This window comes from Microchirus variegatus, assembly GCF_963457635.1.
Source record: "Microchirus variegatus genome assembly, chromosome: 23".
In the NCBI taxonomy this organism is placed as follows: Eukaryota; Metazoa; Chordata; class Actinopteri; order Pleuronectiformes; family Soleidae; genus Microchirus; species Microchirus variegatus.
Window position 1 is genome coordinate 15,213,160 of NC_139824.1, and position 12,257 is coordinate 15,225,416.

Sequence of the window (12,257 nt, forward strand, 5' to 3'; positions counted from 1 at the left end):
CGAGTCGAACACGGACGTGATGTGAGCTGTTGCCACAGGAATACACCAAACAACCAAAATGGCCACATTTACCTTATTCTAACTATAGTTTTTTTTGCACCTCAAGGCAATGCACCTGCTCCTGAAAGGTCAATGTATGACATTATTGAGCTTATTTAATTTAATTTGAATTATTTATTTAATGTAGCTCAGATTCCTCTGCTCGCGCCACCCTCTCTGACCACAGTGTACCAAATAAAATAAAATAAAAAATAAGAGCTTCAAATCCAAACTAAACCACCCACTTTGCAGCTTTCTTATTTTATTTTATTTTTATTTAATTATTTGGAACGTTTAGAGAGGTTTGCTCGAGACGCCACGAGAGGGCGTTGAACCTATAGGCAAGTGTGTCCATGCGCACACGCACGTGCACACACATAGACACACAAGAAGAGCAAAAAACAACCCAAACACATTTTTTTTTGCACCTCATATTCTCAGCTGAAAGCTCAGAGGTCACAGCACCACTCTGCACTATATAAATATATATAAATAAACATCCAGGCTGCTAAATAATGAGCCTCGGTCTTCAAACACTAAATATGGCTTCGTGAGTCTTCATTGATTCCACGGCCCGCGCGCTCTTTAATCCACTGACAGTAAAGTACACCTCCAAGCATCCTCGCTAATCCTCATTCATATTTCACATCTGTTTCTTGAGTATGCATGAGTTTTTCCAGGCTGCGTACGAAACCGAATGACAACGAAACGGATTGATTTTGGGGGGGGGGGTAGGGTTTTTTTGTTTTGTTTCTATATTAAAAAAGACAAAATAAACAGACTTAGAGATACAGTATAGACTCCAAAAATACATTATAGGCCTGCGTGAAGGCCACACCAATAAAAGGAGACAAAAAATAACTGATTATTTTCGCTTTTGTTCTTTTTTTTTCGATAATTTGGCCCTTGAGGTCTTCAAACAAGGGCCCGAATCCAAACCACAACCATATCATATTTATAATATTTTATATATATTTTTTCATCCTCGTGCATTCTGCTGTTTTTTATTCATTGAGATAAATTGCAGTCTCTCTCTCGATTTGCAAATAATTAAACACACAAGCAATTAAAGGAAAAACCCAAAAACACAATCAATCATGTATACAAATTGTTGTTGCTTTAGGGTTGAAATTTTCAGGGGGGAACAAACTTCCATCAGGGTAGGACGACTTTAATCCTGGGCTCAAAACCATTACCATATTTCATTACCTCTCTCCAGTGCAGCCTGGAAATGGGAGGAAGAGGAGGAGGAGGAAGGAGAGGAAGAGGAGGAAGGAGAGGGTGTGTTTTTACTTTTTTTTAAAAACAGTAAGAGTGTGTTTGGCTCGTGATAATCATTTGGAGGCAAATTGGAATCACTTTTGTTGTTGTTGTTGTTGTTGTTTGAGGAGGAGGAGGAGTGCTCCATCTTTCCTTCTCCCTCTTTGCCTATTTTTTTTTTTTTTTTTTACGCGCGAGCCTCGAAACGAAAACGAAAAAAAAAAAAAAGCAATGAAAAATTAATAGCGCATGTTAACTCCACCAGCTCGTTTATTACACGCCCGCTGACTGTAAACATAATGAGAATTTGCTCTCGTATCTTCTTAAGTTTTCCGTTTGCTGGGGAAATATATATAAAGTCCTGACTAATAAATAAATAAACAAACAAACAAACAAACTGGAACGTCAACCGTGCTCGTGCTGGTACCGAGCAGGTAAATGACACTGACTGCTGCTGCTGCTGCTGCTGCTGCGCCAATCAAACACGCGCACATTTGTACCCATTTGGTGCAGCGATAATGCGACTAAAGAGCAGTCTGTCATCTGTCAGACGAGCACACGGTGCTGGTGCTGATGCTGCTGATGATGATGATGATGATGCTCATATTATCAGGACGTGGCCTACACATGAGGTCAAAATGGAAGTGTGTGCCATGTGAGGTCACACCTCTCTATCTCTCTATATCTGTCTCGTGTGGTTTCCCTATGTATGAAAAAGCTGATTTGATGATGTGATTAATGCAGATAGACTCATGTCTAATGGTTTTATCACCAGGGAGGAGGGGGGAATATGGAACATGTATTCCAGGTGAAGTTAACTCCACTCTACAGAAGGTTATTTAACATATGATAATGTGCTAGTCACTGAATCTTCCCTATATATATCTGCACTCGCCACCAAGTGTGCCATTTGGCTATATTTGATCCACGTACACCTCATTTGTTCATAAAGTAACGTCATAACGTCACACATTGTTCTTTTTCTTGTTTTGCACCATCACCTCCCTCCTACTTTGAATAACTTGTGCAAGAATTGTCATGAAATAAGACATTATTTCACATAATAATCAAGTTAATTAGATGCACTCACAAAAAACACATTGTTTCTGTGCTTGATGGTGATATAAAAGTATGTTTTTTATTACTATAATACACATTATATTGGGTGATTTATTTTTAGTGCAAGTAAAATGATATTTTTGTATTGTCAGGCACTCTCGCCCTCAGATACACGACAGCAGTCCGGCTTAAAGAACCAGTTTACGCGCTTTTACGCACGACCAACCTGCAGAGCGACTTCTCGTTACATCCACAGTCCTTCTCCCACAGTCTGCTTTGTATCCCCAGCACGTAATTTAAAGTGAAGAGGGTGGTGGTGGGTGGGTGGGGTGGGTTAAATGATGGAGCGGATGTAGGTGAAGTACACAGTAGGCCCTGGGCCCCAAAGACTTCACAGGTCCACAGAGGAGGCCCCTCCTTTAAACTCTTGATTTCCTCAGTGGTTCAAAACCAGTTATTATCCAATTGTTACAATAAATCCCGTCGCTTTCATCGTTTAGCTCAGTCCTCAAGGCAATGTTTGTCTTATAGAGCATTATGGGATGACTTGTCCAGGCGTACGCTAATTTATTTATTTCGGGTGTACAGTGGATTGCGTTCACGGCTTCATTTATTGCGTTTATTTATGAATTGAAGTGACTATTAACGTCTATAAAAAAGAGGGATCGAGGTGTTGCTTTGCGAGGCTTTTATCACAGCCACATGTTCCGGACACATTTCCCTAATGACAGACGACGTTTTATCAATGCAGACTCAGCGGGCAAGCGATATGAAATGATGTGATATCCATTGGGTGCCATAACGAGGTCGATGGCTGCACATGACCCCGCTGTTTTTGTGGGGGGGAAAATAGGCCTAGAGGAGAAGGAAGAACCTGTTGCGTAAAGAGCTCAGGCGTTTTCAGTGTGAGAAAGTATTTGTGGAGTGACTTTAACTTCAAGTTATCAGTCAAGAAAGTTTCTGGGCTAACATGAGGCCTCATATGACCCACACGCACAACACAACATCACAATGCTCCAGCACAAACTCACATTTTTGTCCTAAGCGCCAAAACAACACATTCTGGCACAAGAAAATGTGCTTTAAAGTCGTCCAAATTGACCACAATCAATCTTAAACTGTCACCAATCTTCCTCGTTATGTCTAAAAATCATAAATCACCACCAAAAAGTTCCCACAAACAAAGCAGACTACGTCATCCTGGCTCCAAAAGTTTCACCAAGCTTAGAATTCAACATTTACGCACCAGTAAATGTGGAACATAGTCAACAAAAGTGATGTAAAAAAACACTGAAAAAGTTTAAGAACTTCCACGAGAATTGTAAAAGTTTCTCAAACAACTTGTGTGTTGATTTCTGTGAAGAAGAAAAAACCCAAAAAACAAATGAAGTAGAAGTGAGCCAGTGCGAGCTTACCTGCTCTTCCCAGCCGCAGTGCAGGACTCTTGGGCCCCTGGTCCATGTTAAGCCCGTTAACAGGGGGAGACGATAGAGGAGGGGAAAAAAAGGAAAAGAACAAAAACTTTTCACACTCTATCTCCCTCTCTCTCTCTCCCTCTCCCTCCCTCCCCCTCTCTCCTTTTCCCCCCCTTTCGTCCTACAGTACTTTTGGGGCGAGTTGTAGGTTGAAATAATTCGACCCTTCCGCTCTCTCTCGCGCTCCCTGCAAGTGCTCACTCAGCTGCAACTAAACGCTTTAGGTGGAAAAAAGGCTTCGGGGGGAAGCGTGAAATGATCACAACGAGAGAGAGAGAGAGAGAAAAAAAAAAAGATCCGCGCCCTCAATGTGCGCTCATGTCCATGTCCTCTTCCTGCACGAGCTGCACATACACACATTACGCGCGCACACACACACACAAGATGCAACCTCCACGTTTCTGTGCAGGGCCGCGCCCCACTCGCTCGCATCTGTTCCCAAGTTCCACTTTACTAAACTTTCCCGCCCCGATCTCCCTCTCTGTGTCTTTCTCCTTTACCCCCACTCTCCCCCTTTATCTCTCCCCTGTTTTATGCTGGATTAATTTCCACTATATATCTGTGCAGGTTTAGTGCGTAATGTGTTAGTTGACTTGAAAGTTTGGCTGCTAAGTAAGTTTTTTTTTTATTCACTTTTCACAAAGTTTCTCCAAACTTTTCCCCTCCTCCAAGAGCGCGGCACACCGTGTGCGCACGGCACGCTTTACGCATTATTACGCACGCGGAGTGGAACTCGACACGGAGCAGGTGCGCGCTCGGTTTCAGTTGGCGAACGCAGAGCTAACACGAGCTGAGTGCTTGCTACGAAACGGATAGTTCCGAATCTCAGGTCTGGTTGTACACAAACACACACACACACGCACACCTGTGTGTGTGTGTGTGTGCACGCGTAACTTTGCATTTAAATATTCATTTGACGACTCCTTCTGACGCGTTGCTTGCTTCTCGTTCTCTAACATGTGTGCTCTCTGTGGCTCCTTTGTGTTTTAAAGCAAATAAACACTAAAGTATATAGATATTGTATAGTAGTGTTATAGATTTAGTCCTTTACAAACAGAAGAGTTAATGTGTAACTGATGTAATCCTTCAAAATAAAACCTGAACTCCAAGTGCGTCTTATAACTTGACTTTATATTTAAAGAAAGAGTTGGAATTTCGTCCGTATCTATTTATGAAAAATGCAGTTTTGATTCAAATAACCATATAATAGAGCACATTTTAATAAAGAAATAAATGTAATCGAACACGTTGGCTGTTTTGATTTGGGATGAGGTTCGTAAGAATAACAAATAGTTAAGGATAAATGCAAAGATTATTTGTTTTGTATTTAAAAAGAATCATCGCAGTTTGGCATAAAAGCGTTTACTTAGATGTCAGAAAGACCGGAAGTGAAGGATGTGAGATAAAATCCCTGCGTCACAAGTGTGAAAGAGTAAAAATAAAATGTCATTATTCTTATTACAATAATAATAATCATAATAATATATATATATAATGAATGTTTCAGTGGCTGTGTCTCTTCTCGTCCCTGTCCTCCAGACAGCTGCGGGTCCCCGGGTTCACGCGCAGCCTCAAGACAATTGAGTGCGGAACAAAGCGCGAGACAGCGACCCATTTTGCTCCTCTTGTCGCCTCGCGCCCGCGACACTATTCGACCCTGACCTTCGGCTCGCGCCCATAACATCAAAACATAAATACTTTAGGCGTTTCCTGTGAGAGATGGCGGGAAAGAAAGCCAAAAAAAAAAAAAAAAGTGAAGAGACAGTCATTTTTCGACTCTTCTCAGCTAAAATGATCATTTATGCTTGAACTTGGAGCAGCAGGAGGAAGTTAAACTACCTTTAAAATAAAATCTGAAGCCTAAATTGTGAGATTGCTGGAACACATAGTTTTACTTTTGTATCTTCTTGTATTGAATCATGTTTTTATTTGACTCTTGTCTCCCTCGTGGCAGCTTCAGGATCTTGAAACCTGTGCAGACGCGCGTCCTCGTTCTTATCTTTAAATAAAGGCCTTAAAAAGCTGACTCTGTATGCATGGCCTCTATAACACGTGCCGATTGTGCAATTAAAATGCCAAAGACACGAAATTGATAAAATATATATAAATATCTCACCCGGAAACTGTCACTTTATTGTGAAAGTGAATGTAAAAAAAAAAGTTGTTTATTATTACAATAATTATTATATTGTTGTTGAAATAAATAATTTCAATCACATTTAATAACAAGTAATTATTGTGGTCAGTGCATCATTATCATTCTTCTCATTATTTATATTCAATAACACGCTTCTGTAGTTTCACATTTAATTTATTGCCCTGTGGATGTTTTCAAAGAATTCGCCATAGTTTAAATATTAATTATCACTTGTTTGTTTTTCAGCCGCGTGCTAATTAATGTCATTAATGTGAGGGTGAGGGTGTGTGTGGGTGTGTGTGTGGGGGTGAGTGCGGTTGTATCGTTGACCCGTGTTCTGACCGAGCGGAACCGGAAAGAATCGCATTATAAGCGAGTGACAGACGAACTAAAGGGGGGGCGATTAGAACAATAAGTAAACACGTAAACACAGGAGGAGACTCTGTCTCTCTGTCTCTGTGGGGCCTTTGCTTTTCAAACAACAACATTTAAATGAAGTGCAAACCACAAGTTCTTCATTTTAACACTGAGAAGGATTATTTCCCTCTGAGCCTTAGCAGACAAAGTGCACCAAAATGATATAATATTATGAAATATTGTGTATATTTTACAGTATATGAACACTGTCCAAGTCTTTGGGCTGAAAACGCATATAGTAACATTTATTCCAAAATGACAAGCTTTGTAATACTCACTTTTCTCCCTGCTGTCCTAAGTGATTTTATTGTGTACAACTTTTTTTTTTTTTTACATAACACCAATTTGACCAAAAAGTCATTGTATAATGTCGTCCAAAATTTGACAAAAAAGTCATACATTAGTATGTCGTGCAAAATTTGACCAACAAGTCTTAGTATAGTGTCGTCCAAAATTTGACCAAAAAGTCATAATTTAGTATGTCCTCCAAAATTTGACCAAGTGTCATACATTAGCATGTTGTCCAAAATTTGACCTAAAAGTCATAGTATAGTATGTTGTCCAAAATTTGACGAAAGTCATACTGTAGTATGTCTAAAATTTGACCAAAAAGTCATATTATAATATGTTCTTCCAAAATTTGACCAGAAACTCATGCTGTAGTATGTCGTCCAAAATTTGACCAAAAAGTCATACTATAGTATATCCTCCAAAATTTGACAAAAAAGTCATAATTAAGTATGCTGTCCAAAATTTGACCAAAAAGTCATACTGTAGTATGTCGTCTAAAATTTCACTAAAAAGTCATATATTATGTTGTCCAAAATTTGACCAAAAAGTCATATTATAGTATGTCGTCGAAAATTTGACCAAAAAGTCATACTGTAGTATGTTGTCCAAAATTTAACCAAAAAGTCATATATTATGTTGTCCAAAATTTGACCAAAAAGTCATATTATAGTATGTCGTCGAAAATTTGACCAAAAAGTCATACTGTAGTATGTTGTCCAAAATTTAACCAAAAAGTCATATAGTATGTTGTCCAAAATTTGACCAAAAAGTCATATTATAGTATGTCGTCCAAAATTTGACCAAAAAGTCATACATTAGTATGTCATCCAAAATTTGACCAAAAAGTCATACATTAGTATGTCGTCCAAATTTTGACCAAAAAGTCATAATAAAGCATGTCGTCCAAATTTTGACCAAAAAGTCATACTGTAGTATGTCGTCTAAAATTTGACCAAAAAGTCATACATTAGTATGTCGTCCAAAATTTGACCAAAAAGTCATGATATAGTATGTCGTCAAAAATTTGACCAAAAAGTCATATATTAGTATGTCGTCCAAAATTTGACCAAAAAGTCATACTGTAGTATGTCATCTAAAATTTGACCAAAAAGTCATATTATAGTATGTCGTCCAAAATTTGACCAAAAAGTCATATATTAGTATGTCGTCCAAAATTTGACCAAAAAGTCATACTGTAGTATGTCATCTAAAATTTGACCAAAAAGTCATATTATAGTATGTCGTCCAAAATTTGACCAAAAAGTCATGATATAGTATGTCGTCCAAAATTTGACCAAAAAGTCATACATTAGTATGTCGTCCAAAATTTGACCAAAAAGTCATACATTAGTATGTCGTCCAAAATTTGACCAAAAAGTCATATTTCTGTACACTAAAGATATAAAACACTTTAAAATACTCAACGCCTCAGTGTTCACATAGCTTGTACCTCTGTATTCCTGCATGGGATTTAATTCCGGCTTCACTATGGAGACAACAAGGTTCCCTTTCTACAATTTCTGCCACGGTGCCTGGGTGTTACAGGGGGCTATAGAGGCTCGAAAGGGGGCTTAAGAGCCGCAGGGCGGACTGAGAAATGGGACATATTATTTGTCCATGAAACGTTATGTGACACAACATGACACCCGGGCTATTTGTATGTAAAGGTAAACATTTCAGCGTGACAATTCAACAAGTGTGGACACGGCTCCTGTCAATGTGGTTTTATACTCGCAGGCTGAAGTAAGAGGTGTTGTGTTATCGTGTGTGTGTGTCTGTGTGTCTGTGTGTGTTTTAATCCCCAAAGACACAAGTCACTTTTGTCCAGTCTGAAAATGTGTTATTAGGGCTTGTTCTCTTGTTCTAGTTTTCTCTTGACTGATTCCTCCTGATTCACATACCTACAGAGACAGTGTGTGTGTGTGTGTGTGTAATCTGTAATCTACAGATTATAAAAGAACTATAGGCCTAGACAGAATATACCAGAGGCCTCTCATCACAGGTGAACATGGCTTAATAAATCTAAGCTTTCAGCTCATTTAAATTTTGAGACAATCCTTTAGCAGCGTAGTTGAATGGGAATTTAACAAAAATATGATATTTTCGTATTAATCTGATGTTTTGCTTTAAATGAATCAGTATTTATCTTTTTTAAAGGTCTGTATCTTGCAGAAAATGTGCAAGGAAAAATGCAAAAGTGTCATGTTCTTCATGATTTTAATTCATATTTGACAGTGATAAAATTGAATTTCAATTGCAATCCCTGATTTTTCTCAGCTCCTGGGTTCTACAGCATGAGGCCCGATCAACAAACTTATGACATCATCATCTCCTGTAGGCTCTCTCTGAAAGGCTAAAGGAAAAAGAGACAAAAAATACCATAATCTGAAATGTGAGAGCGCAAAAGGAATTTTTTTTTCTTTCCACACTGTTGTTTTTATGCTCTCCTTAGCATATGAACACCAGAATCTAGTAAACCTTGCCGCAAACCTGCTTCACGATGCAACGTCTAACGTCCATATGCTACGATGCTACACCGAGGAGGCTGTGTTTCCTGTACATGTTGAACGACTCCGGGCACAGAGGGCCCCCCATATGGATATTGCATGGTAGCTATTTTTTGTTCAGAAGCGCTGATCCAGGGCAAGTCTCTCTTTCTTCTTCTTCTTCTTCTCTTTAGAGGGAATTCCTCCTGCCTGGCTGCTTTGATACTGGGTGCCTGCATGGTTGTATTTACATACGTACAGTAAAAAAAAAAAAGCAACAGAAAGTGAACTGAAACACGCTGCTGCAACTATGGCGTCAACATCTGAGCAGATGTTCGAAGTGTTTTTTTTTTTCTTTCCTTCAGACACAAAAGTGTAAAACTTTTATTTAAATGTTGTATTTTATTGTGTACTTGACTGTTTTCTCAATGACTTGGTCTCCAAAAATCGCATTGTTTCCCCCGGTCTGAGAGAAAACATGGTAACCATGGCAGCAGTCGGTGTAGTTTTTACACTTAAAAAGAAATGGAGGGAGTTTTGTCGGTCGATTTCTGTCTCGTATCCAGAGCAGACAGACGCATTTCAGATTCATCCTTAAAAATTTAACAAAATCAAATGAGGAATGATCAAAATAGTCCAAAATTTGATCAATCAAAACAACATTTTATTCTGAAATGTACGTGTTTTGTCACATTGCCTGAATTTAAAGGTGCATTATGTAATAAATCTAAAGCAACTGGCCATAAAATCCTAATCCTAATATGTCACAGAGACTCAGGAATAATGTTCATATAACAAACTGAACTCACCAACAACAACAGTACAGACAAAATATTTGCATTAAAAAAATATTTTTCAGACTACAAATCATGTTTATGTTTTGAAATCATGTTTTGGCATGTGGCGCCACCTACCGCCATCTACAAATCGTTGCATTCAGTAGAGTCTCAGCTGCCGAGCAACCACGGGTTGCCAGTTACGTCAGAAAACGAAACCTTAAAAGACCTCGGTATTTTGAATTTGAATGTAGTAAGCGTTTTTGGCCACATTCTTACAATTGGCACCTTTAAGTTGACCTAATACTGGTGTAAAACATATCTTTATTGACACTTGAACTTTCCCCAAATCAAACATGCCAGTGTCTAAAAATAGAAACAAATAAATAAATAGCCACCAATCAAATGTCGTTTTTTCGTCTTCAGACGAGATCTTCATGTCCACCAATGGTCATCAGTCGGGAGAATATTGCCAATATGCCCAGAGCAGCTGACGGGAATCCTCTTTTGATAAAACATCTGGTACCAGATGATTCAGGAGGAGCCGACCACAGCACATACAAGCGCCGTCGAATGAGAGCAATGACATGCTTCTTTTAACTCCTGCTCTTCAATAAAGATCATTCATCAGGCAGAACCGTCCCTTTGGAATGAGTGATTGGAAATCGGAAGGTCTTTAAATCCCACCCCCCCGTCCGCGGACAGTCCATCCATCTTCAACACACACCACTGGTCTGGACGCTCTTTAGATGAACCGCTGAACCAGGTGCCTCCATTCATTCGGGCTCATGCACCATTTTTAAAAAAAATAATAATAGTAAATACTGGCAAAATCCATTCATGGAACCCAAAATCAGGCAGCCACATCACAATTTCACTGAGGCATTGAGGCATCCCGAACCTGCATCCAATTTAGACAGAGATATGGGGCGCAGGGGAGGCAAGGGAGGGGGCCCCCATATGCACTTTCTAAAAACAAAACAGATGCAGGATATGTGTGTGTGTGTGTGTCGGATGCATACATGGTCAAAAAAGAAGTGATAGTGCCGCGACATGAGGGTGCAGCCTAACCTTTGGGAGGAAACAATCCAACTCTGTGATGGCCTTTGCTGTGTGTGACACGCATGGAGAAACCTCTGGAATCAGATGGCATTCACTCCCCTGATTCCCTATCAAAAACGCCGTTCGCTCACTATTATTACAAAGGCAAACGCCAAGAGTTGGTTATACAGAGTCCACAATTATTCTCATGATATGGAGGCAGAGGGGGAAAAAGATGGATGTTAATGTTACACAGCCACTATGGCACAATTTTGCTCTATCCTGTGTGTTATAAATATGACTGATGGCGATAGCTAGTCTGTTGAATTACATTTACATATAGATTTACATTCCCATCAACATGTAATAATAGTGCAGGCCTGAAGGTCTATACAAGTCACTCAGACATGCATGTATAAACTCACACACACACATATATACTCTGACATTTCATAACTAATATTTGTGCTTCAATGAGAAAGCATCCATCAGACCGACAATGGTCCATGTGGTGAAAAACAGTGTACGGTCCTGATGTATCTTTTGTCTGCAGCCTCTGAAGTAAAGAAGTCCAAGTTTACAATTCCATGCCAATAATGACTGATTTGTTATCATCGTACACGTGAACGTAGCCTCGTAGTATTCTTCAAGCGGCAGCGTCAAGAAGAAGTGGGGAAATTATCGGGCACAATTTTAGAGGAGCTTCACAACACGGCAAATCAATGGGTCGTAGAATAACACGGGAAAATAATGATTTACTGTGGATTATAAACGCTAATATGACTGCTAGCTATTGTCATGAACAGTAAGCAATATTTTTTTTTTATAACAATCATAGCTAAGATTCTCCGGTTCCCTGCCACAGTCCAAAAACATGTAGATTTGGGGATTAGGGAGAGGCTATCCTGTGATAGTGATGGTCCTAATAAATTAATCACTGGGTGTAAATGTTTATAATAGTTGTATGGTCCCAAAACAATAAATAACTTAAAAAAAAGGAAATATTCTTTCATATTCGAATTGGTGTTTATTTCTTGAAGTAATTTCCTCAATATTTGCTTGGGTTTTCCTAAAACATACAAAACCTTACCCTATAAACATACATATATATTTAAACATATCAAATCTACAAATACCCTGTCATATTTATATACTGTGAGTCACTAACGATACCCCCTGCCTTGTACCAGTCTGTGCCTTCACGGAGTGAAACGTTATGATCGACCAACCATTTCTTTCAGACAAACCCGGAAGTAGTTTGTCTCGCTCCGTGGAT

General features: G+C 39.1%; 1 protein-coding gene across 1 annotated transcript in view; it reads right to left on the reverse strand.

Moving 5' to 3' along the window:
* pax5 (paired box 5) overlaps positions 1-3,819 on the reverse strand; it is a gene marked incomplete at both ends in the record, with an annotated part of 50,139 nt that extends 46,320 nt beyond the window's left edge. Inside the window, one exon of the mRNA XM_083909717.1 lies at positions 3,774-3,819. Within this exon, the coding sequence (XP_083765843.1) occupies positions 3,774-3,819 (46 nt within the window). The remainder of the gene's footprint in view (positions 1-3,773) is intronic.
* Positions 3,820-12,257: the final 8,438 nt, after the last annotated feature.